Source organism: Bombina bombina, chromosome 8 (genome assembly GCF_027579735.1).
Source record: "Bombina bombina isolate aBomBom1 chromosome 8, aBomBom1.pri, whole genome shotgun sequence".
In the NCBI taxonomy this organism is placed as follows: domain Eukaryota; kingdom Metazoa; phylum Chordata; class Amphibia; order Anura; family Bombinatoridae; genus Bombina; species Bombina bombina.
In genome coordinates this window covers 137,717,739-137,740,032 of record NC_069506.1, presented here as the reverse complement: position 1 = coordinate 137,740,032, position 22,294 = coordinate 137,717,739, and the positions used below count along the sequence as shown (strand labels likewise).

General features: G+C 38.8%; 1 protein-coding gene across 1 annotated transcript in view; it reads left to right on the top strand.

Moving 5' to 3' along the window:
• Window positions 1-22,294, top strand: part of LOC128638886 (vomeronasal type-2 receptor 26-like) — a 159,596-nt gene that overhangs the window by 65,276 nt on the left and 72,026 nt on the right. The window contains exon 5 of the mRNA XM_053691014.1: window positions 19,655-20,464. Coding sequence (XP_053546989.1) covers window positions 19,655-20,464 — 810 coding nt within the window. The remainder of the gene's footprint in view (window positions 1-19,654; window positions 20,465-22,294) is intronic.

The window sequence follows — 22,294 nt, the reverse complement described above, 5'->3', positions numbered from 1 at the left end:
TGCAACTTATTTGAAGAGAAAAAAATGTTTGCAACATGCAATCCCACTCCTGTCTTAGAACACACTTTTACACAGACCTGTATGTATTCAACTCATTAGTCAAATCCACATCGGCATGAAGCCTCAATCAGTTGGAAAGCAAATGTAACTTTTTCCCCACTGCTAGTCTCACAGATCGCAGCACAAAGACTGCAGGCAGCTGTCATCAGTTCAGTTTGCATTACAGAGAGGATTGATTTACACTGCCTAAAGTTCTGCTATCTAAATGGCAGGTTTTATATCATATACAAGGAAGGGTCTCTGCACAAGGTGGTTATGTAAACAAACCATCCAGGTCTTATGCAATTATTATGCTTCCAGAGACAATTAAATTTATAGTGTGGGGAGTGATATTTTAATTTATTTTCAGCCAGATTACGAGTTTTGCGTTATGACTCAAAAAGCATTGTTATGGCCTATAACGATGCTTTTTCCCCAAGGCTGCTATTACAAGTTTTGTCTGAATAGCTGTACCGCACACCTTTTTGGCTGTCAAGCAATGTCAGTACTGCACTTTATGAAAAGTCCTTTTTTCAATGGGACTCCCATAGCGCTGGTATTACAAGTATTGCTGTGAGGCCAAAAAGTGAATGGTACAGCCTAAAATGAAAAGATCCGTACCACCATCTAAAGTCATTAGTTATGAGTTTTATGCTACAAAGCTGTAACATAAAACTCATAACTAAACTGTCACAAAGTACACTAACACCCATAAACTACCTATTAATCCCTAAACTGAGGCCCTCCTGCATCGCAAACACTAAAATAAAATTATTAACTCCTAATCGGCTGCTCCGGATCGCAGCCATTTAAAAAATGTATTAACCCCTATTCCGGCGCTCCCTGACATCGTCACCACTATAAAAAATTATTAAACCCTAAACCTCTGGCCTCCCACATCACTGCATAAATATATTAACCCCTAACCCTAGCATAACCCTGAACCTAACCCTAACACCCTCTAACTTAAATATAATTAAAATAAATAGAAATTAACCTTACAATTACGTCATCCAAGATGGCATCCCTTACATTCCGATTGGCTGGTAGAATTCTATCAGCCAATAAGAATTAAAGGGGAAAAATTCTATTGGCTGTTGCAATCAGCCAATAGGATTGAGTTTTCATCTTATTGGCTGATCCAATCAGCCAATAGGATTGAGCTTGCATTCTATGGCTAATTGGATCAGCCAATAGGGTGAAAGCTCAATCCTTTTGGCTGATTGCAACAGCCAATAAGATTTTTCCCCTTTAATTCCTATTGGCTGATAGAATTCTATCAGCCAATCAGAATGTAAGGGATACCATCTTGGGTTACGTACCTTAAAGGGAAACTTCTTTGTATGTTGACCATCGGAAGAAGAGAATGCTCCGCTCCGGATGTCTTGAAGATGTACCCGCTCCGTGCCGGATGAATGAAGATAGAAGATGCCGTCTGGATGAAGACTTCTGCCCGCTTGGATGAAGACTTCTGCCTGCTTCTATGAGGACTTCGGTCCGCTTGGATGAAGACTTCTGCCAACTTCGATGAGGACTTCGGCCCACTTGGATGAAGACTTCTGCTGGATTCGATGAGGACTTCTGCCGCTTGGATGAGGATGGATGTCCTGTCGTCGAAAACTGTAATTGGATCGTCGGGGGTTAGAGTTAGGTTTTTTTAAAGGTTTATTGGGTGGGTTTTATTTTTAGCTTAGGGTTTGGGCAGTACAAGCGCTAAATTCCCTTTTAAGGGCAATGCCCATCCAAATGCCCTTTTCAGGGCAATGGTTAGCTTAGGTTTATTTAGATTTAGGTTTTTATTTGGGGGGTTTGGTTGTGTGGGTAGTGGGTTTGTATTTTTTTACCAGTAAAAGAGCTGATTTATTTGGGGCAATGCCCTGCAAAATGCCCTTTTAAGGGCCATTGGTAGTTTAGTGTAGGCTAGGTTTTTTTTATTTTGGTGGGGCTTTTTTATTTTGATAGGGCTATTAGATTAGGAGTAATTCGTTTTTATTTTTGATAATTTCGTTTTTTATTTTGTGTAATTTAGTGTTTATTTTTTTTGTAATTTAGATAATTCTATTTGATTAATCTAATTTATTTTATTTGATTGTAATGTTAGGTTTTAGAGTAAGACAGGTTAGGTTTTATTTCACATGAAAGTTTTTATTTAGTTTTAAATAGGAATTATTTAGGTAATAATTGTAAGGTTTATTTAGATTTATTTAAATTATATTTAAGTTAGGGGGTGTTAGGGTTAGGGTTACATTAGGGTTGGGTTTAGGTTTAGGGGTTAATATATTTATTTAGTGTTAGTGATGTTGTAGACCAGAGGTTTAGGGGTTAATAACTTTAGTATAGTGGCTACGACATTGGGGGCGGCAGATTAGGTATTAATACCTGTAATGTAGGTGGCGGCTATGTTAAGGGCAGCAGATAAGGGGTTAATAAGTGTATCTAGGTGACAGCGATGTTAGGGGCAGCAGATTAGGGGTAAATAACTTTATGTAGGTGGCGGCGATGTTAGGGGCAGCAGATTAGAGGTGTTTAGACGTGGTTTTTATGTTAGGGTGTTAGATTCAAGCATAACTTTTTCTTTCCATATAGACATCAATGGGGCTGCGTTAAGGAACTTTTTTTCCCTGATCGCAGGTGATAGGCTTTTTTTTTGCCGGCTCTCCCTATTGATGTCTATAGGGAAATCGTGCATGAGCACGTCAAAGCAGCTCTTGTATTTGGGTGAAGCATGGAGCTCAACGCCACCATATCGCCCGTGCAAGCCGGCTTTTGGCAAACTTTTAATAGCAGCAGTATAGGGGAGTGAAATAATGACGCTTTTGTGGCTGTCGTTAATTTCCCTATAGCGCTCAAAACTCGTAATCTGGATGTTTGTTAGCTGCTGATTGTGTGTGCACATTGGAGATTTACTGTCTTTAGCATATCATTTACTAAAGCACTTTGATTGGCCATGGGGCAGGGTAATAGAGCATTGTAGCACTGGCCTTGTATCAGGGCATTCCAGGGACATTTAGCTGAACTGCAAAGAAGAAGATAAAAAATGTAAAAAAAATTATATTTTACAAACTACTACATTTATGTATCATCTTCTTTACTTGATAATACAGTGCTAATACTTCTCATGAACTCCTTTCCCATGAGTAAACTGGTCCTTTAAGTAATAAAATGACAATTTTCCATTGCTCTGTCTAAGCAATGAGCTCCGGTTTTACAGAAAAATAGAGGTTTAGGAACACAATGAGATATGTTTATTATCTGAAATTCAACCCCTTGCAATAACTGTGTTTTGAAAGCACAAAACCAGCTACTCTTCATATATACAAATAAACTTGCAAATGCAATTTCTTCTACATTTTATACTATGCAGCTTGTATAACAACTCATTGAAAATACATTAATATAAAAACAATTTTACAGTGTACTGTCCCCATAAGGGCTGACCATTTATCATATGCATATTACATATATAACCTACCCATGATTAGGAAACTTGTCTTATTTGCAATTAAAATTCTACTTCTTTACTGTATCATAACCTGTATATATTTAAATATTTATTGCAAAAGAAACAGACTCAATGGCCCCTATTTATCAAGGTCTGGCGGACCTGATCCGACAGTGTGGATCAGGTCCGCCAGGCCTCGCTGAATACGGCGAGCAATACGCTCGCCGTATTCAGCATTGCACCAGCAGCTCGCAAGAAAAACTCTCTCATATTTACTAGAGCGTGTCTGAAAATCACACACACCATTGCACTTACAAAGTCCTTAGTTACTTCACTTGCAAAAACATTATATTTTATATGCATCAAACAGGTGAAAACACATTAAATCTCCCATCAGCCCATGCATAAAACAAATATCACTTTATTATTATTGGCACACAAAATTAAGAACATACATACGACTTTAAAACCAAGTTACAGCAATAACAAGCAAATCATTACAGCATCAGATTACTTAGCTAAGAATTCCCGATACACACACACACACAGCTCTAGCCTGCATCAAACATCAAGGCCAGCTTTCTTTTGCAGCAATTGTACACAAAATTCATATCAACTTGCATACCTCAAATATTTCACTCCCAGCATTTATTCTAAAGCAACTTTAACATACATCAAACTTTTAGTGACACAAAAAACACATTTTCATTCGGGTTTTGACGTCCGCAACCCTACTATTCTCAAAAAGATAATAGTAGTCCATCTGGTCAGGGCATATATCAACCAGAAGATTGCTGAGGCAATTAATTTAAAGAGCTAAAAGGACCCAAATCTTGGGCACCTTAATTCAGGATCAAGGCCAAGAGTATAGGAGAGTATAGGAGACCCAGAGCTCTGGGCACAAAGTATAAAGTTGACAATCAGAAGAAGAAGATGCTCCGCGCCAGATGTCTTGAAGATGGACCTGCTCCACGCCGGATAGATGAAGATAGAAGATGCCGGATGGATGGAGATAGAAGATGCTGTCTGGATGAAGACTTCTGCCCACTTGAATGAAGACATCTGCCGGCTTCGAGGAGGACTTCTGCCCACTTGGATGAAGACTTCTGCCGCCTGGATGAGGATGGATGTTCGGTCTTCGAAAACTGTAAGTGGATCGTCGGGGGTTAGAGTTAGGTTTTTTTAAGGGTTTATTGGGTGGGTTTTATTTTTAGATTAGGGTTTGGGCAGTAAAAGAGCTAAATGCCCTTTTAAGAGCAATGCCCATACAAATGCCTTTTTCAGGGCAATGCCCATACAAATGCCCTTTTCGGGGCAATGCCCATACAAATGACCTTTTCTTGTAAAACTCGTAATCTGGATGCTTATTAGAAGCAAGTTGTTAGGCAAAATGCAGATACATAGCTTATTAGGTTATAAGTGAATTGCTGGAAAAAAAAGTAATATATCTTCAGTTTCAGGGAAGAGTTCAGTAAAAGAAAAGGAAAAGTTTGGTTAAACATATAAAATAATGAAAATAGAAAAAAGCAGCTCAAAACAATTTTAATCACATTAATGCATCCTACGCAAGATATTGATTTATTTTTGCAATCAGAGAGGTCAGCGACAAGGTTGTATTCCAAGGATTTATAGTTAGCCTGGAATACCTCCTGTTGGTCTAGGGACAGGTAGATTCCCAAATACTTCATTTTGGTTTGCTGTGTTCTTAGGGGGCAGTCCTGCAGAACCTTAGCAAGCATTTCAGAGTTATATGAGATATTTATTATTTCGGATTTTGATAAATTGAGATGGAAATTTGACATTTTCCTGTACGTCTCAAAGGTTTCTAAGGTTTTGGCTATGGAGATGTCAATGTTGGTTAGTGTGAGCAGGATATCATCTGCGTATAAGTCTAATTTATGTTCACAGGTTTTTGGTATTAATTCCTGAGATTTTTTTAGCAAGTCAGATTTTTTGAGACAAGGCTTCAATAGTGATGGCAAAGAGGATTGGAGAGAGGGGGCAGCCCTGTCTTGTGCCATTTCGGATAGAAAATCCCTCCGAAAGTAGGCCATTCACTTTAATCCGCGCCGTTGGATTTTGGTATAGTGTAAAGATTTGCTCTATGAAAGTTTTGCTAAAATTCATCTTATGCAGAACTGATTTTAAAAATTGCCAATGGACTCTGTCGAATTACTTTTCGGTGTCCGTGGAAACCAGGACTAAAGGAATATGGTGTTGTTTTGCATGAGATATTAATTGCATTGCCTTTAGCGTGTTGTCTCATGCTTCCTGTCCAGGTACGAAGCCTACCTGATCGGGATGTATTAGCTTGGGAAGAAATTTGTTGATTCTATTGGCCATAATCTTAGCATAAATTTTAATGTCCAAATTTAGGAGTGAAATAGGTCAGAAATTTTCTGGCTTGTCCGGATTTTGCCTTGTTTAGGGAGCACAGTAATGTGTGCCTCCAGCATCCGTTCAGTAAAACCTTTCTCTTTTAGTAGTGAGTTAAACAGGGAAGTTAAGGGGGCTAGCATGTGATGCAACTACGTCGTGTAATATTTTATGCTGACCGTCTGGTCCTGGACTTTTGCCACTAGGCATGTTTTTAATGGCTATTTTTATTTCCTCAGGTATAATTGGAGAGTCAAGTGATTCAGTGTCTTCCTTATCCAGGGAGCACAGGTGTAAATCAGATAGGAAACTATCTATTTCATCCTGCCGACAATCATTTTGGAGATTATACAGTGTCTCGTAGTACAGTCTAAATGTCTCTGCAATATGGGTACTGTCTTTGTGTATCTGTCCTGTTGCGTCTGATAGTGTATGGATGTGTGTGCTTAGTTGTTTCCGTTGGAGTGCTTGAGCTAGGTAGGATCTAGCCATGTCATTTATGTCAAAGTATTTTTGTTGTAGTATAATAGCTTTGCGCTGATATTCTTTAACAAGATGATTGTTAAGTTCTCTTTTCGCTCTTGTTAGGGATTCCAAAATATTGTTGAGATGGGAAGTTTTTTAAGTTCTGATTCCCAATATCTAATTTGGGATAATGTGGCATTTATAAATTGCCACTTGTGCTTCAGGAATTCATGTGACATTTATAAATTGCCACTTGTGCTTCAGGAATTCCCCTCTCAGCACACATTTGTGGGCCTCCCATAGCGTGGTTGGTGACACGTCGCCAGTGTTGTTTTCCCTAAAATAGTGGGCTAATGTAGCGTCAATGTTGATTTTTATCAAGGGATTATCTAACATAAAGTTGTCCATTCTCCACAAGAATGGTCGTATAGGAGTGTTTGGCTATGTTATGGTTCACTGTACTGGGGCATGATCAGACCATGTGATCGGTAGTATAGTGGAATTCTCAATCATGGAGAGTCCTATCTGGTCTGAAGTAAGATAGTCAGTCCTGGTGTATGTATGGTGTGGGAGTAGAATGTGTAATCCTGAGTTCTGTGGTGTTTAAACCTCCAGAGGTTGTGTAGTTTGAGTTGTCTTAAGCAAGAGCTAATGGCTTTTATGACCTTTTGGGGGGTGATGGCTCTGCCTGATGACGTGTTTAGAGCCGGGTCTAGTGGCAGGTTAAAGTCTTGTCCAAGAAGCAAAACCCATTTGGCATGTTCCAACAGTAATCATGTTACTTGTTTGAAAATTATGGGTTGATTTTGGTTAGGCAAGTATACGTTCGCTAGTGTTACATATGAGTTGAACAGTAAGCCCACAGCTATTAAATATGACCCACTAGGGTCCTTGACTATATGTCTTGGCTGAAAAGAGCCATGTTCCTCAGGAAAATACCCATTCCACCTTTTTTTGTATTGCCAGAGGCCAGAAATGAAGTTTTGAATCTGCTACTTATCAATTTGGGTTCTCTCCCTTTTTTGAAGTGTGTTCCCTGTTCATAGAGTATGTCCCCTGAATCTTTGTATAATTGGTTGAATGCTATTGATCTTTTTTCAGGGCTGTTGAGCCCTTTTGCATTAATTGTTATCAATTTAAGAGGGCACGCTTGCAGAATTGCAGTGTCAGGCATAGTAGGTTGGGGAACGTATTGTGCTCTAGGGTGCCAGGCTGTGGATGTGTAAGTATGCTAAGGTCCAGTAAGTGCCCAAGCTGTCGGGGAGGCTCTGCAGAGACTGTTCTAATTTCTCTTGTCAATGTGTTTAGCAGTGGTTAATTAAGAGTGGGGTATGACTCGGTGAGAGGTGTATATTAAGATGAATTAGTAAAAGAACCAAAGAGTGTGAATAGTACTGTGTAACAAATAAACGTTGTAACCTGAGTAGCAACAAACCCTCTAAAACAGTGAACAATAAGTACAGTAAAAATCAGGGCTGTATCACCGCACCCAAACAAGTGAAAGATAAAAATATATAAAAAAATTACAACCTGAAGCCATAGTAGGTTGATGAGAGTCCCCTCAATCAGGCAGGTACAAACAGTCAATTAGTGGACAGTCCAGGGTCCATATGTTCCATTGTGTTGCTCACTATGGGCGGAAAGCTTTCAGTGTCGTGGCCCAGTGTCTCTTCTGGTGATGGATGTGTTTTAGTCACAGATGAATGAGGTTCAAGGGTCTCATGTCTGGCATGCCCTGGTGGTGTGATGGAAATCTGTAGAGTCTCGCAAAAGTGGGGGAGATACTCTTTAGTCTTGAAAACTGCTGTGGTGTTTCCTTTTGTTACTATTAGGCTAACAGGGAATCCCCATCTGTATACAATATTCTTTTCTCTGAGGATGGTTGTGATATAATTGAGGTCTCTCCTCTTTTGGAGCGTGGACGGGCTAAGGTCTGCACATATTTGTATATATCTTGCTTCTGCCTGGAGAGTTTCAGGATCTATTCTTTATCTTTGAAAAGAAGCAACTTAACAATCACATCTCTTGGTGGCGCTTTGGGTGGAGGTTTGGCACGGAGTGCGTGGTGAGCTCTTTCGAAGATTAAGTCTGGCACATTATTATACACCTTGACTGTTTGGAATGGTGCCTGAAGGCATCCTTCTAGTGCTGCAGGCTGTATGGACTCTGGTATACCATGTACCCGGAGGTTGTTCCTCCTCCCCCTGTTGTCCAGGTCCTCCACTTTCTCTAAAAGATGATGAATAGTCTCATCTTGGTCATAAACCAAGTGGGACATATGTTGAATGTCGTTGTCCATGGTGTTATGGCTCTCTTCTAAGGTAGTGACTCTTTGAGATACTCTTGTCAGGTCTCTTTTCAGATCTCTATACCAGGTTTTGACCTTTGAAATGATTTCCTTAATGTCGTTTTTGGTGCAGAGAGGCAGTAAATCTTCTTTAGTTAGGCCTGTGGGGTCGGAGGTCGAAGATGACTGAGCCTGTGGTATGTCCGGCTGCGGTAGGGTGCTTGGAGTGGGGGAAGGGGCTGGGTTAGGGTCAGTTGGTTTTAGGAATTGCTGTAGCGTTCTGGAACCCGGTGCTCCATCAGCTCCATCCATTGAGACATATGAAATATAAGTGCCTGAATTAGCTAACTCTCCATTCGCCCTATGAGTTATATGCACGTGTAAAGGCACATAGAAGTTTCTGATCTACATGGAGATGTGTAATATATAGTAGTTGAGACTGTCTAGCCTGCCCCGGCTGCAGACAGCCAGACAGCTACTCCATATGCTAAATACAGAAATATAATGCCCACGAAGGACTTGATGAAGCAATCTAATGAGGAGATAGCTCACAATGCCCTTTTAGGATAGTGGTAATGACTAATGAGAAGTGTGAATAATCAGAGTCATAAGCACACTATCCCAAACATAGAAGTCACATATAAGAGAAGCCATTGACATACATAAACCTGCTGATGTGTCTCACATACACAGAATACATGATAAATATATAAATTGTTAGTGAATCCATAATAAACCATGCCTAGGGGCAATTAGTTACATGACGTAACAAGTGGGTGTTAATATCATGCGTGTCTATAACCTCAATAATGTAGTATAAACATCAGGAATCATACAAATCCCAACCCCCTGTCTCTTTCCCCCTTTCAGTCACAAGCACAGATCACAACATGTAACTGTACAAATATCTCTTTTACATAAATGTAGGTGCTACTGGCAGAGAACAAAGTGTATGAATTCTAAAATATCAAAGTGAAATATGGGTGACATAAAATTCCCACACATCATCGAAATCTATTAACATTTCACTATATAGCTACTCAGCATTAAGTATATGATATAACAAGTAAACCTCAAGTAATGAATATAAAACAGACTATAAGCAAACTGTAAGTCTATAGTTATAAGTGTAGCAGAGGAGAGTCTCAAATACAATGCAAATGGTAAGTGAATAGTCCCTACACTTATATACATGTAAGTAGCTCAGTGGGATCATTCATGCTGGCGCAGCATCCTGTTACATAAACAACTATTATGAATCTATTAAATGGTAAAGTCTCAGACTTGCTGAGATAAAACATTAAAGAACCAAGTTGCATTGTATAACATATGAAAATAAAACATTAACCGCTAGATTTGGAGTTTTGTCGGTAACGACCCGAAAAACTAACGCCGGCTTTTTTCTGGCCGCACCATAAAAATAACTCTGGTATTGAGAGTCCACATAAAGGCTGCGTTAGGCTCCAAAAAAGGAGCGTAGAGCATTTTTAACGCAGCTTCAACTCTCAATACCAGCGGTGCTTACGGACGTGGCCAGAATCAAAAAACGTGCTCGTGCACGATTCCCCCATAGGAAACAATGGGGCTGTTTGAGCTGAAAAAAAACCTAACACCTGCAAAAAAGCAGCGTTCAGCTCTTAATGCAGCCCCATTGTTTGCTATGGGGAAACACTTCCTACGTCTGCACCTAACACTCTAACATGTACCCCGAGTCTAAACACCCCTAACCTTACACTAATTAACCCCTATTCTGCCGCCCCCGCTATCGCTGACCCCTGCATATTATTATTAACCCCTAATCTGCCGCTCCGTAAACCGCCGCTACTTACATTATCCCTATGTACCCCTAATCTGCTGCCCCTAACACCGCCGACCCCTATATTATATTTATTAACCCCTAATCTGCCCCCACAACGTCGCCTCCACCTGCCTACACTTATTAACCCCTAATCTGCCGACCGGAGCTCACCGCTATTCTAATAAATGTATTAACCCCTAAAGCTAAGTCTAACCCTAACACTAACACCCCCTAAGTTAAATATAATTTACATCTAACGAAATTAATTAACTCTTATTAAATAAATTATTCCTATTTAAAGATAAATACTTACCTGTAAAATAAATCCTAATATAGCTACAATATAAATTATAATTATATTGTAGCTATTTTAGGACTAATATTTATTTTACAGGCAACTTTGTAATTATTTTAACCAGGTACAATAGCTATTAAATAGTTAAGAACTATTTAATAGTTACCTAGTTAAAATAATTACAAAATTACCTGTAAAATAAATCCTAACCTAAGTTACAATTAAACCTAACACTACACTATCAATAAATTAATTAAATAAACTACCTACAATTACCTACAATTAACCTAACACTACACTATCAATAAATTAATTAAATACAATTCCTACAAATAAATACAATTAAATAAACTAGCTAAAGTACAAAAAATAAAAAAGTACTAAGTTACAAAAAATAAAAAAATATTTACAAACATAAGAAAAATATTACAACAATTTTAAACTAATTACACCTACTCTAAGCCCCCTAATAAAACAACAAACCCCCCAAAATAAAAAATGCCCTACCCTATTCTAAATTACTAAAGTTAAAAGCTCTTTTACCTTACCAGCCCTGAACAGGGCCCTTTGCGGGGCATGCCCCAAGAAGTTCAGCTCTTTTGCCTGTAAAAAAAAACATACAATACCTCCCCCCCAACATTACAACCCACCACCCACATACCCCTAATCTAACCCAAACCCCCCCTTAAATAAACCTAACACTAAGCCCCTGAAGATCTTCCTACCTTGTCTTCACCTCACCGGGTATCACCGATCGGTCCTGGCTCCGATATCTTCATCCAACCCAAGCGGGGGCTAGACATCCACTGAAGAAGTCCAGAAGAGGGTCCAAAGTCTTCATCCTATCTGGGAAGAAGAGGCGATCCAGACCGGCAACCATCTTGATCCAAGCGGCATCTTCTATCTTCATCCGATGACGACCGACTCCATCCTGAAGACCTCCACCGTGGACCCATCTTCTTCCGGCGACGTCCAACTGAAGAATAACGGTTCCTTTAAGGGACGTCATCCAAGATGGCGTCCCTCGAATTCCGATTGGCTGATAGGATTCTATCAGCCAATCGGAATTAAGGTAGGAATATTCTGATTGGCTGATGGAATCAGCCAATCAGAATCAAGTTCAATCCGATTGGCTGATCCAATCAGCCAATCAGATTGAGCTTGCATTCTATTGGCTGTTCCGAGCATTTTTTATTTTGGGGGGCTTTGTTGTTTTATTAGGGGGCTTAGAGTAGGTGTAATTAGTTTAAAATTGTTGTAATATTTTTCTTATGTTTGTAAAAAAATTTTATTTTTTGTAACTTAGTTCTTTTTTATTTTTTGTACTTTAGCTAGTTTATTTAATTGTATTTATTTGTAGGAATTGTATTTAATTAATTTATTGATAGTGTAGTGTTAGGTTAATTGTAGGTAATTGTAGGTAGTTTATTTAATTAATTTATTGATAGTGTAGTGTTAGGTTTAATTGTAACTTAGGTTAGTATTTATTTTACAGGTAATTTTGTAACTATTTTAGCTATTAAATAGTTCTTAACTATTTAATAGCTATTGTACCTGGTTAAAATAATTACAAAGTTGCCTGTAAAATAAATATTAATCCTAAAATAGCTATAATATAATTATAATTTATATTGTAGCTATATTAGGATTTATTTTACAGGTAAGTATTTATCTTTAAATAGGAATAATTAATTTAATAAGAGTTAATTAATTTTGTTAGATGTAAATTATATTTAACTTAGGGGGGTGTTAGTGTTAGACTTAGCTTTAGGGGTTAATACATTTATTAGAGTAGCGGTGAGCTCCGGTCGGCAGATTAGGGGTTAATAATTGAAGTTAGGTGTCGGCGATGTTAGGGAGGGCAAATTAGGGGTTAATACTATTTATTATAGGGTTAGTAATGCGGATTAGGGGTTAATAACTTTATTATAGTAGCGCTCAGGTCTGCTCGGCAGATTAGGGGTTAATAAGTGTAGGCAGGTGGAGGCGACGTTGTGGGGGGCAGATTAGGGGTTAATAAATATAATATAGTGGTCGGCGGTGTTAGGGGCAGCAGATTAGGGGTACATAAGGATAACTTTGTTGGCGGCGCTTTGCGGTCGGCAGATTAGGGGTTAATAAGTGTAGGCAGATGGAGGCGACGTTGAGGGGGGCAGATTAGGGGTTAATAAATATAATACAGGGGTCGGCGGTGTTAGGGGGAGCAGATTAGGGGTACATAAGGATAACGTAGGTGGCGGTCGGCAAATTAGGGGTTAAAATTTTTTATTTGAGTGTCAGCGATGTGGGGGGACCTCGGTTTAGGGGTACATAGGTAGTTTATGGGTGTTAGTGTACTTTAGAGTACAGTAGTTAAGAGCTTTAGAAACCGGCGTTAGCCCAGAAAGCTCTTAACTACTGACTTTTTTCCTGCGGCTGGAGTTTTGTCGTTAGATGTCTAACGCTCACTTCAGAAACGACTCTAAATACCGGAGTTATAAAAATCCCATTGAAAAGATAGGATACGCAATTTACGTAAGGGGATCTGCGGTATGGAAAAGTCGCGGCTGAAAAGTGAGCGTTAGACCTTATTTTGAGTGACTCCAAATACCTGCGGTTGCCTAAAACCATCGTTAGGAGCCTCTAACGCTGGTTTTCACAGCTAACGCCAAACTCCAAATCTAGGTCTAAGGGAATAACAGTGCTGGATGAAGAAATAGTCGCATATAAGATTTAGTCATCACAATAGTGAGCAGTTATATCATACGTTTACCCTATACCACAAGCCAAGGCCTTAGATGTATACTCAAGACCTGCATCCCAACTGATCCCTTCTATGAAAGTCTGAGGTGGTAAAAAACAGCAGCCCACAGTCAGACCCAAGATGCAAAAGGTGACCGGGACACACCCGACTGGCTCCACAACTGATGCGGGTCTAAAGTCACCTGCGTAGATGTCCATGCCTTGAATTTTTGCCAAAGCTCTGTCTCCGGCAACTGGGGTAATGGCCAAAGCACTCCCGCCGCCATCCTGAGTCAACAAGTCCAGTGTCTCCCTCGGTCCTGCAGGACATCTGTAAAGGTAGGTGCCGGAGTTCGGATTCCCTGAGAGTATGATTACCTTCTTTGGAGACCGGATAAGATCCACTAAAACATTAGGTTGGTAATCGTCAGCGTATGAATGGCAAGCCCCATTTTCAGATAAAAATCTTTGCAGCGGAGAGGAGGATAAAGCAGCCGACAAATCAGCCTCATACTGTAACTTCCTAGCGTGGTGTCCGTTTTTCTCTCCCACAATACACCATTCTGTAGCGAGCATTTCTTGTAACCTGAGGGTGTAAAAGTCTAGCTTGGTTTCCAACTGTTGCAATAGGAGAGTGACAGTCGCCATTTTGGCAAAGGTTCTGCTCAATTAGGGTTTGATAAATCTTTTGTGTAGCTACCCTTGTGAGCAAAAATGTTGAATGGTATTATCGTAACTAGCCATATAGCTTCATGTCAACAAGTGTACTGCCACCAATGAGCTATATTATTGATTAATTCTCCATTCTATGATAAACCTTGTCACATGGCTGCTCTTCGGTGTAAAAGTAAAATTCTCTTCAAACTGCAGTTCTTACAGCCCTTCCTTAGTTCATTGACCGCTGGTGTTCCATCCAAGATGCTAAATCACATAGTTTTAGTGAAAACAGCTGTTATAAAGGATATAACAACAGGAGCTTCATCTGGACACGTCTTGCTCCATGGATGGCTAGCTCCGCCCCCCTGTAATAGGTATTTATATGCTTTTTATTGTGCCCAGTTCAAGAGAAGAGTTTGTGGCCTGGGGATGTATTTATAATAATAGATTTTCCCCTGCAGAGCCGTGTGGCATACCTGCCTGATCCGTGTTAGGTGCAGAGCTCCTGATAGCCCCTCCTGCCCAGACCCCTCTACTGACCGTGTTAGCGGTGCCGGTCTTTGTCCCAAGGACATGCGAGTGAGTTAACCACTCCGAATCCCTGATATGCAGGGTTTCTTGTGCAGGTGATGTGGCGTCCGCAGTGTTCTGGCTGGGGCCTGCTGTTGGGCGGTATGCTAGAAGCCTAGCCAGATCGTACTGTAGTGTCAGCGTGTCACCTCCAACTTCTGTACTCCCATGTCTTAGGGAGGTGAGGATGTTAGGGGACTCTCCTGAGTTAATTTCAGCAAGTGTGGCTGGTTTTGTGAGAGGGTTTGGGTAGCGTGGGCTTAGAAGCTATTAACTTATGTGGCCATTTCACTGAACGGCCAGGCTCCGCCCCCTGCCAAGAATAATTTTTAAATTGATTCCATAGTATGTTAGCAATATTTCTCCTCAATGTGAAAATGTATAGAGATATAGAAAAGAAAAAGCTGTAGTAGATGAACGATCTTCTTAATAACACACTATACAAGTAATTGTATTATGTTGCTTGACATCTGAGCATATTTTGGCCTAGGCCATCTAGACCTCTGCTTAGATCAGGTTTTCAGGAGAAGCACATTTTGAATAGTAGATTGAAAACATAATGCACTCCCAATATATTATATGTATTCATTTTATGACAAATCAAATTAATTGTCTAGTTGAAGTGCATGTATTTCCACACATCTCCATCTTCTGGTTGTGAGAAATATGTGTGGCAAATACGGGTTAAAATTATATATATATTAATCTTTAATATAGAAATGGGGACACAGTCCCACCAGGTCAAGTGATATCGTACCACCTATTCGCTGTTACACTTATACCATAGTGTGATCCAATCAGCCAATAGGATTGAGCTTGCATTCTATTGGCTATTCCAATCAGCCAATAGAATGCGAGCTCAATCCTATTGGCTGATTGCAACAGCCAATAGGATTTTCCCCCAATCGAAATGTAAGGGACGCCATCTTGGATGACGTCATTTAAAGTCAAACTTCATTCTTCAAGAGACGTTGTAAGAAGAGGATGCTCCGCGCCGGATGTCTTGAAGATGGAGCCGCTCTGCGCTGGATGGATGAAGATAGAAGGTGCCGTCTGGATGAAGACTTCTGCTGGCTTCGCTGAGGACTTCTGCCGCTTGGATGAGGATGGATGTCAGGTCTTCGAAAACTGTAAGTGGATTGTCTGTGGTTAGTGTTAGTTTTTTTTAAGGGTTTATTTGGTGGATTTTCATTTTAGGTTAGGGACTTTGGGCAGTAAAAGAGCTAAATACCCTTTTAAGGGCAATGCCCATACAAATACCCTTTTCAGCGCAATGGGGAGCTTAAGTTTTTTTCATTGGTAGTTTATTGTAGGCTTGGGGTTTTTTTTATTTTGGGGGGGCTTTTTTTATTTCGATAGGGCTATTAGATTAGGTGTAATTCTTTTTTATTTTTGATACTGTGGTTTTTATTTTTTGTAACATAGTGTTTTTTTATTTTTTGTAACTTAGTTGTTATTTTTTTGTAACTTAGTAATATTTAATTGTAGATTAAAATAATTTGAGTAGGGTTAGGTGTTTAAATATGTAATATAGTTAATTTAATTTGTAGTTTAATGAAATTTTAGTATAATAGTTAGGGTAGGTTAATTGATAGTTTAATATAGTTTAATGTAATTTTAGTATAATAGTTAGGGTAGGTTAATTAATAGATTAATATAGTTTATTTTAATTCTAATAGAAAGTTTAACTTTATTATAAGATAGGGATGAGGTAATTATAATGTAAAGTTAGCGGCTTGTTAGGTTTAGGGGTTAATAGCTTAATTTAGTTTATGGTGATGTGGGGGGCTGGCGGTTTAGGAATGAATCAGTTTAGTTAGTGGTAGTGATGTGGGAGGCCAGGGGTTTAGGGGATAATAATTTTATTACAGTTGCGGCGGGGTTTGGGAGTGGCAGGATAGGGGTCAATACATTTATTTCGTTGCGGCAGGGTCTGAGAGAGGCGGGATAGGGGTTAATACTTTTAGTTAGTTGCGGTGGGCTCTGGGAGCGGTGGGATAGGGGTTAATACTTTTAGTTAACTGAGGTAGGCTCCGGGAGTGGCGGGATAGGGGTTACTATATTTATTTAGTTGTGGCGGGGTTCAGGAGCGGCGGGATAGGGGTTAATAACTTTATTTAGTGGTGGTGGGGTCCGGGAGCGGCAGAATAGGGGTTAATAACTATATTTAGTGACGGCGGGGTCCGGGAGTGGCAGGATAGGGGTTAATAACATTATGTAGGTGGCGGCGATGTCGGGGGCGGCAGATTAGGGGTGTTTAGACTCAGGGTTTATGTAGGATGTAAACATAATTTGTTTTCTAGCATAGAAATTAATGTGATATATAGCAGCATCGAACATAAGCTTTCGCTGCTTTCAGACTCCCATTGATTCCTATCGCATCCACTGCCTCCAGGGTGGCGGATCGAAAACCAGGTACGCTGGGCCGGAATAGTGGCAAGCGTACCTGTTAGAAGTTTGATAACTTGCAAAAGTTGTCAGATAGTACCGAATGTGTATTCAGAACATCTGTAATAACATAAGCATCGATCTGTGTCGGATTGATACTGGCGGATCGTATGTTACGTCACAAATTTCAACTTTTGCCGGTCTGTAGGCTTTGATAACTAGGTCGAATCAGGCTCGCCACAATTACTCTGCGGAATTCCAGCATATTTGCGGTTGGCGGCTTGATAAATATCCCTCTATATATGTTATGTGTCACAGTCAGCTGTGTGAATATTGTTCCACAGTGACTTTAATCTCACTTGACACTCTGTATTTATCTTATCATTGGTAATTGACATAACTGGTACTCTTAATAGTTATATCAGTTCAACAAATAGATATCTCAGTACTTAGCTATATCAGCTTCATTTAGACCCGGCTAGTTTATGTCAGCTGTGTGAACATTGTTCCTCAGTGACTTAGCATTATATTCACACTATGGTATAAGTGTAACTTAGCGAATATGTGGTACAATATCACTTGACCTGGTGGAACTGTGTCCCCATTTCTATATTAAAGATTAATATAGATATAATTTTGACCCGGTCCCCCCATATATACATACTTTGGTATTTCTACCCTTTATATTGGTATATTTAACATTATGCACTTTTAATTTATCTTTGTATTGTATTTTATTATATGATTGAAGGGTAATCAACCCTTTATTATTTTTTTCTTTAATAAAGGTTATATTTTACTCTTGTTCTTACATCGTCCTATGTGTTGTTGTTTCCTTCACTTTTGATTAGTAGCTCAAGCGAGTGTTCTATATGGTGTATCTTTTCTTTATGCTACATATTTACTTATATAGATTCTTACACTGAACACCCTCCCCATTCTCTACTATGGGGATCTAAATTGGTAGATTAATTATTGTTCCACACATATCCTTAATTTATCTAATTTAGATAGAGAAGTCTGATTCTAGAAAATGAAATCAGCTGAATGTTGACAGTATTTTTGTAAGTCACTGAAAGGGGGATTATGTTTGTGTAAAGAAATTAACAATAGCAAGTGAAATTAATTACTTTTATTTAGCTACGTAGGAAGATAATATAAGCTTACAAGACTGAAAAAAAAGTGTAATTAAAAAGCTTACATTATATGTTATTTTTTATACAGTTTCAGTATATATATCTTTATCTGACATCATACTCTTGTGCTATATACATAAGCATTTGCGGAGCCCTGGCCAAAACAAAATTATTCGGGTTGATTGACACCTCCCTGCTGGCGGCCGATTGGCCGTGAGTCAGCAGGGGGGGCGTTACACCAGCAGCTCTTGTGAGCTGTTGGTGCAATGTTAAATGCGGAGAGCGTATTGCTATCCGCATTCAGTGAGGTCTTGCGGACCTGATCCGCACTGTCGGATCAGGTCCACAAGACCTTTAATAAATAGGCCCCATTATGTTTATAATAAAAAAAGAAGACTAGGATATATTTCAAGTGTCATTAAGCTCAGTATGTAAACCCCATCATTTGCTCTATTTATTTCACTTCTGTAGGGCATATTGTTATATCCTGTACACAGTTAAAACTTAAAGGGACATGAAACCCCCCCAAAAAACGTTCATGATTCAGACAGAGCATACAATTTTAAACAATTTTGCAATTTACGTCTATTATTTCATTTGCTTGCTTCTCTTTTTATTCTTTGCTGAATGGTTTATCTAGGTAAGTTTAGGAGCAGCAAAGAACCTAGGTTCTAGCTACTGATTGGTGGCTGCATATATATACCGATTGTCATTGGTTCCCCCATGTGTTCAGTTAGAAACCAGTAGTGCATTGCTGCTCCTTCAACAAAGGATACCAAGAAAATTAAGCACATTTGATAATTGAAGTAAACTGGAAAGTTGTTTAAAATAGTCACTAATTGGCCATAAAGAGAAGAGGATCTCAAGGGGTGTCTTTGGACTGCAAAATATTAAAACTTTTGTTAAAAAAATACATTTTGAAATCTCTATAAACTATTTATGTTTTATGTGGAATGTTTGCAATAAACTACTTAAAGGGACATGAAACCTAATTATTAAGATAGAGCAAATCATTTTAAACAGCTTATGATTTTTCTTCTATTATCAATTTTGCTACTTTCTCTTGGTATCCTTTATTGAAGGAGCAGCAATACACTACTAGGAACAAGTCGGAAACATCGGTAAGCCAATGGCAAGACGTATATATGTGCATCCACCAATCAGCAGCTAGCTTCCAGCTCCTGAGCCTAAAAATAGATAACAGAAGTAAATTGAAAAGATGTTTAAAATGGTGTGCTCTAACCGAGTCATAAAAACTAAATATTGGGGTGTTCATGTCCTTTTCATAGCTGATATATGCTGTGCATATTTTAAAAACCGTTAATTCTTAATTACTTATTTTTTAAAAAAAATATAATATGTCAAGGATCTTAAAAAGCTAGTGCTATATGCTATTTTTGTATTGTGTAACCTGCATTTTTTTCAACACTGCTTTTAAGAAAATTGGACAAATTTCAAATTATTGTCATTTTTTTATTAGATAAGTTATGGAGCCCAGGATCAGATTTTAGATGATCAAACACTCTTCCCGTCCTTTTATCGAACCATACCCAATGAAAATACCCAGTATAAGGGAATCATAAAACTTCTGCTGCACTTTGGTTGGACATGGGTTGGGTTAATTGCAACCAACGATGAAAGTAACCTGAGAGCTAGTGAACAGCTCAAAACAGAAATGATCAAAAGTGGAATCTGCGTTGAATTCTTTGAAACTTTTTCCTCTAACAGATTTTTAATCAATTTGTTAGATGTAGTTAATGTTATTAAAAAGTCATCAGCTAATGTCATCCTTCTCTTCTGTGATTTCTCCAGCTTTTTTGATATGATTTTTACAGCACAGATATTTTCTGTACCTGCAAAAGTCTGGATTACATCCACATCACTTTCCCTCTCCACTGATGACACGTCTGCTTCATTTTTTACCGTGTTTAATGGCTCATTACTCTTTTCAATACATAAAGGAGAAATTCCTGGTTTGAAAGATTTCCTTTATAGTGTTACTCCTTACACATATCCAGATGATACTATAACAGCTAGATTGTGGGGTCTTACATTTGTATGTCTTCCTGCAAATCATAGCATGTTTAACAGCAGTACATCGGGTTTAACACCTAATTGTACAGGTAACGAGACACTCAAAGTATTTGGTTCGGCTTATGATGTCAACACATTTAGAGTTACCTATGCCGTTTACAAAGCCGTTTATGCATTAGCATATTCATTGCATAACACGCTTTCCTTCATGAAAAGTAAACAACAGTCTATTTATGAATCTTTTCATGCCTCTAAGGTAAGTTATGCATTGATAATTAGATCATTCTCTCTTATCAATAAGCTTCTATGGACATAAAAGTGAAAAATTAAAATGTTCTATTGTGATAGAGCATTTTAATATTGTACTCTGTACTGTTTTTTACTTATGTGTTTAAACCCTGCAAAGAAGTAAACACACAGAAGTCAGATCCAGTGCAACAATCTGGTGAGCTAATGACAAGAGGGATATGTGTGTGGCCACCAACCACTAGCTAGTTCCCAATAGCACATTGCTGTTCCTTATTCTATCTAGGTAGGTATTCAAAAATATATATATATACCAGGCAAAAAAAGTAAATTTAATAATAAAAGTAAATTGAAAAATACCTTAAAATCGCATGTTTATTTTTGAATTGTTTCAGTCCTATTCTGTATATGCTTTAATGGCTGTAAATAAAATATCTATACTTGCCATCTATGATGAAGAAATATGAGAGAGGACCTGGCAAAAGGATGGACAATATAAATATGCATACTTATCTTTACTATCTTTGCAACTCATTTAAAGGGACAGTGAACCCAATTTTTTTTCTTTTGTGATTCAGATAGAACATGCAATTTTAAGCAACTTTCTAATTTACTCCTATTATTACTCCTATTTTTTGGTTCAGTACACTGGACAGCGCTTGTTTATTGGTGGGTGAATTTATTCACCAATCAGCAAGAACAACCCAGATTGTTCACCAAAAATGGGCCATCATCTAAACTTACATTTTAGCATTTCAAATAAAGATACCAAGAGAATGAAGAAAATTGATAATAGGAATAAATTAGAAAGTTGCCTAAAATTGCATGCTTTATCTGAATCATGAAAGAAAACATTTGGGTTCAGTGTTCCTTTAAGTCATATGAGATGGTACAAATTCTCAAATCTGGAATTCCAAAATCCAAACTTTTAAAATAAAATTATAAAAAATTACTATTTTTGGGGGACGCTTCCTGGCGGTGGCCAAGATAGCCGACGTACATTGAAGCTGCATTCTTGAGCTGGTAAATCCACTGAATATCAGCTAATAGAGACAACATCCAAGCTCCAATTAAACAAACTTGGCTAAAGCAGCACTTACTGATAGCTTGGAGACAAATTTCCATTGATTTGAGCAGCATAGAAGTTCCGGAACGGCAAGGCCTGTGGTGGCGGCGCAACTGTGTCTGAGACGTATGCCTAACCCCCACGGTCTATCCGGGTAAAACAGCTGCTGAAAGCTGTCATATATATCCTTTCAATTATACAATAAAGAAAAGAAGAGGCGCCACATGGTAATAAAAAGTGTATATTTATTGAATACACTAATATTTGCTATATTAGTGTATTCAATAAATATACACTTTTTATTATCCACCAGCTTGTCCATCTTACTATTTTCTCATAAGACTTTTTATTAGTCTTCATATTTGGGCCAAGCGTGCCTATCCCAGTGTATCCTGCTGCACCTCTCACTTTGGTTACTCCCAGCTTCCTGTGTCGACACCTTCGAGCTCGTCTGGCATCAGCTGTCTGATACGAGCTGTCAGATGGTCGGCATCCTCTAACTGGCTATCGTTGGTAACCTGACATAACGCTAGTACGCTACATGCTCCAGTGGAAGCTGCAAGTCATACGGGCGACTCTGAGTGTCCCGTGCCGCTTTGTTTGGCACTCCGGTTGTGCCGCCCCATCTGTGAGTCTCCACTATCTAGGGCTCTGGGGGGACACCTTGTCTGTTTGTTCTACATCATGTGGCGCCTCTTCTTTTCTTTATTTTAGATCAACATCATTGGATCCCTTCCATATAAGAGTGCGGGCGTTCCTGTCTTCCTATGTCAC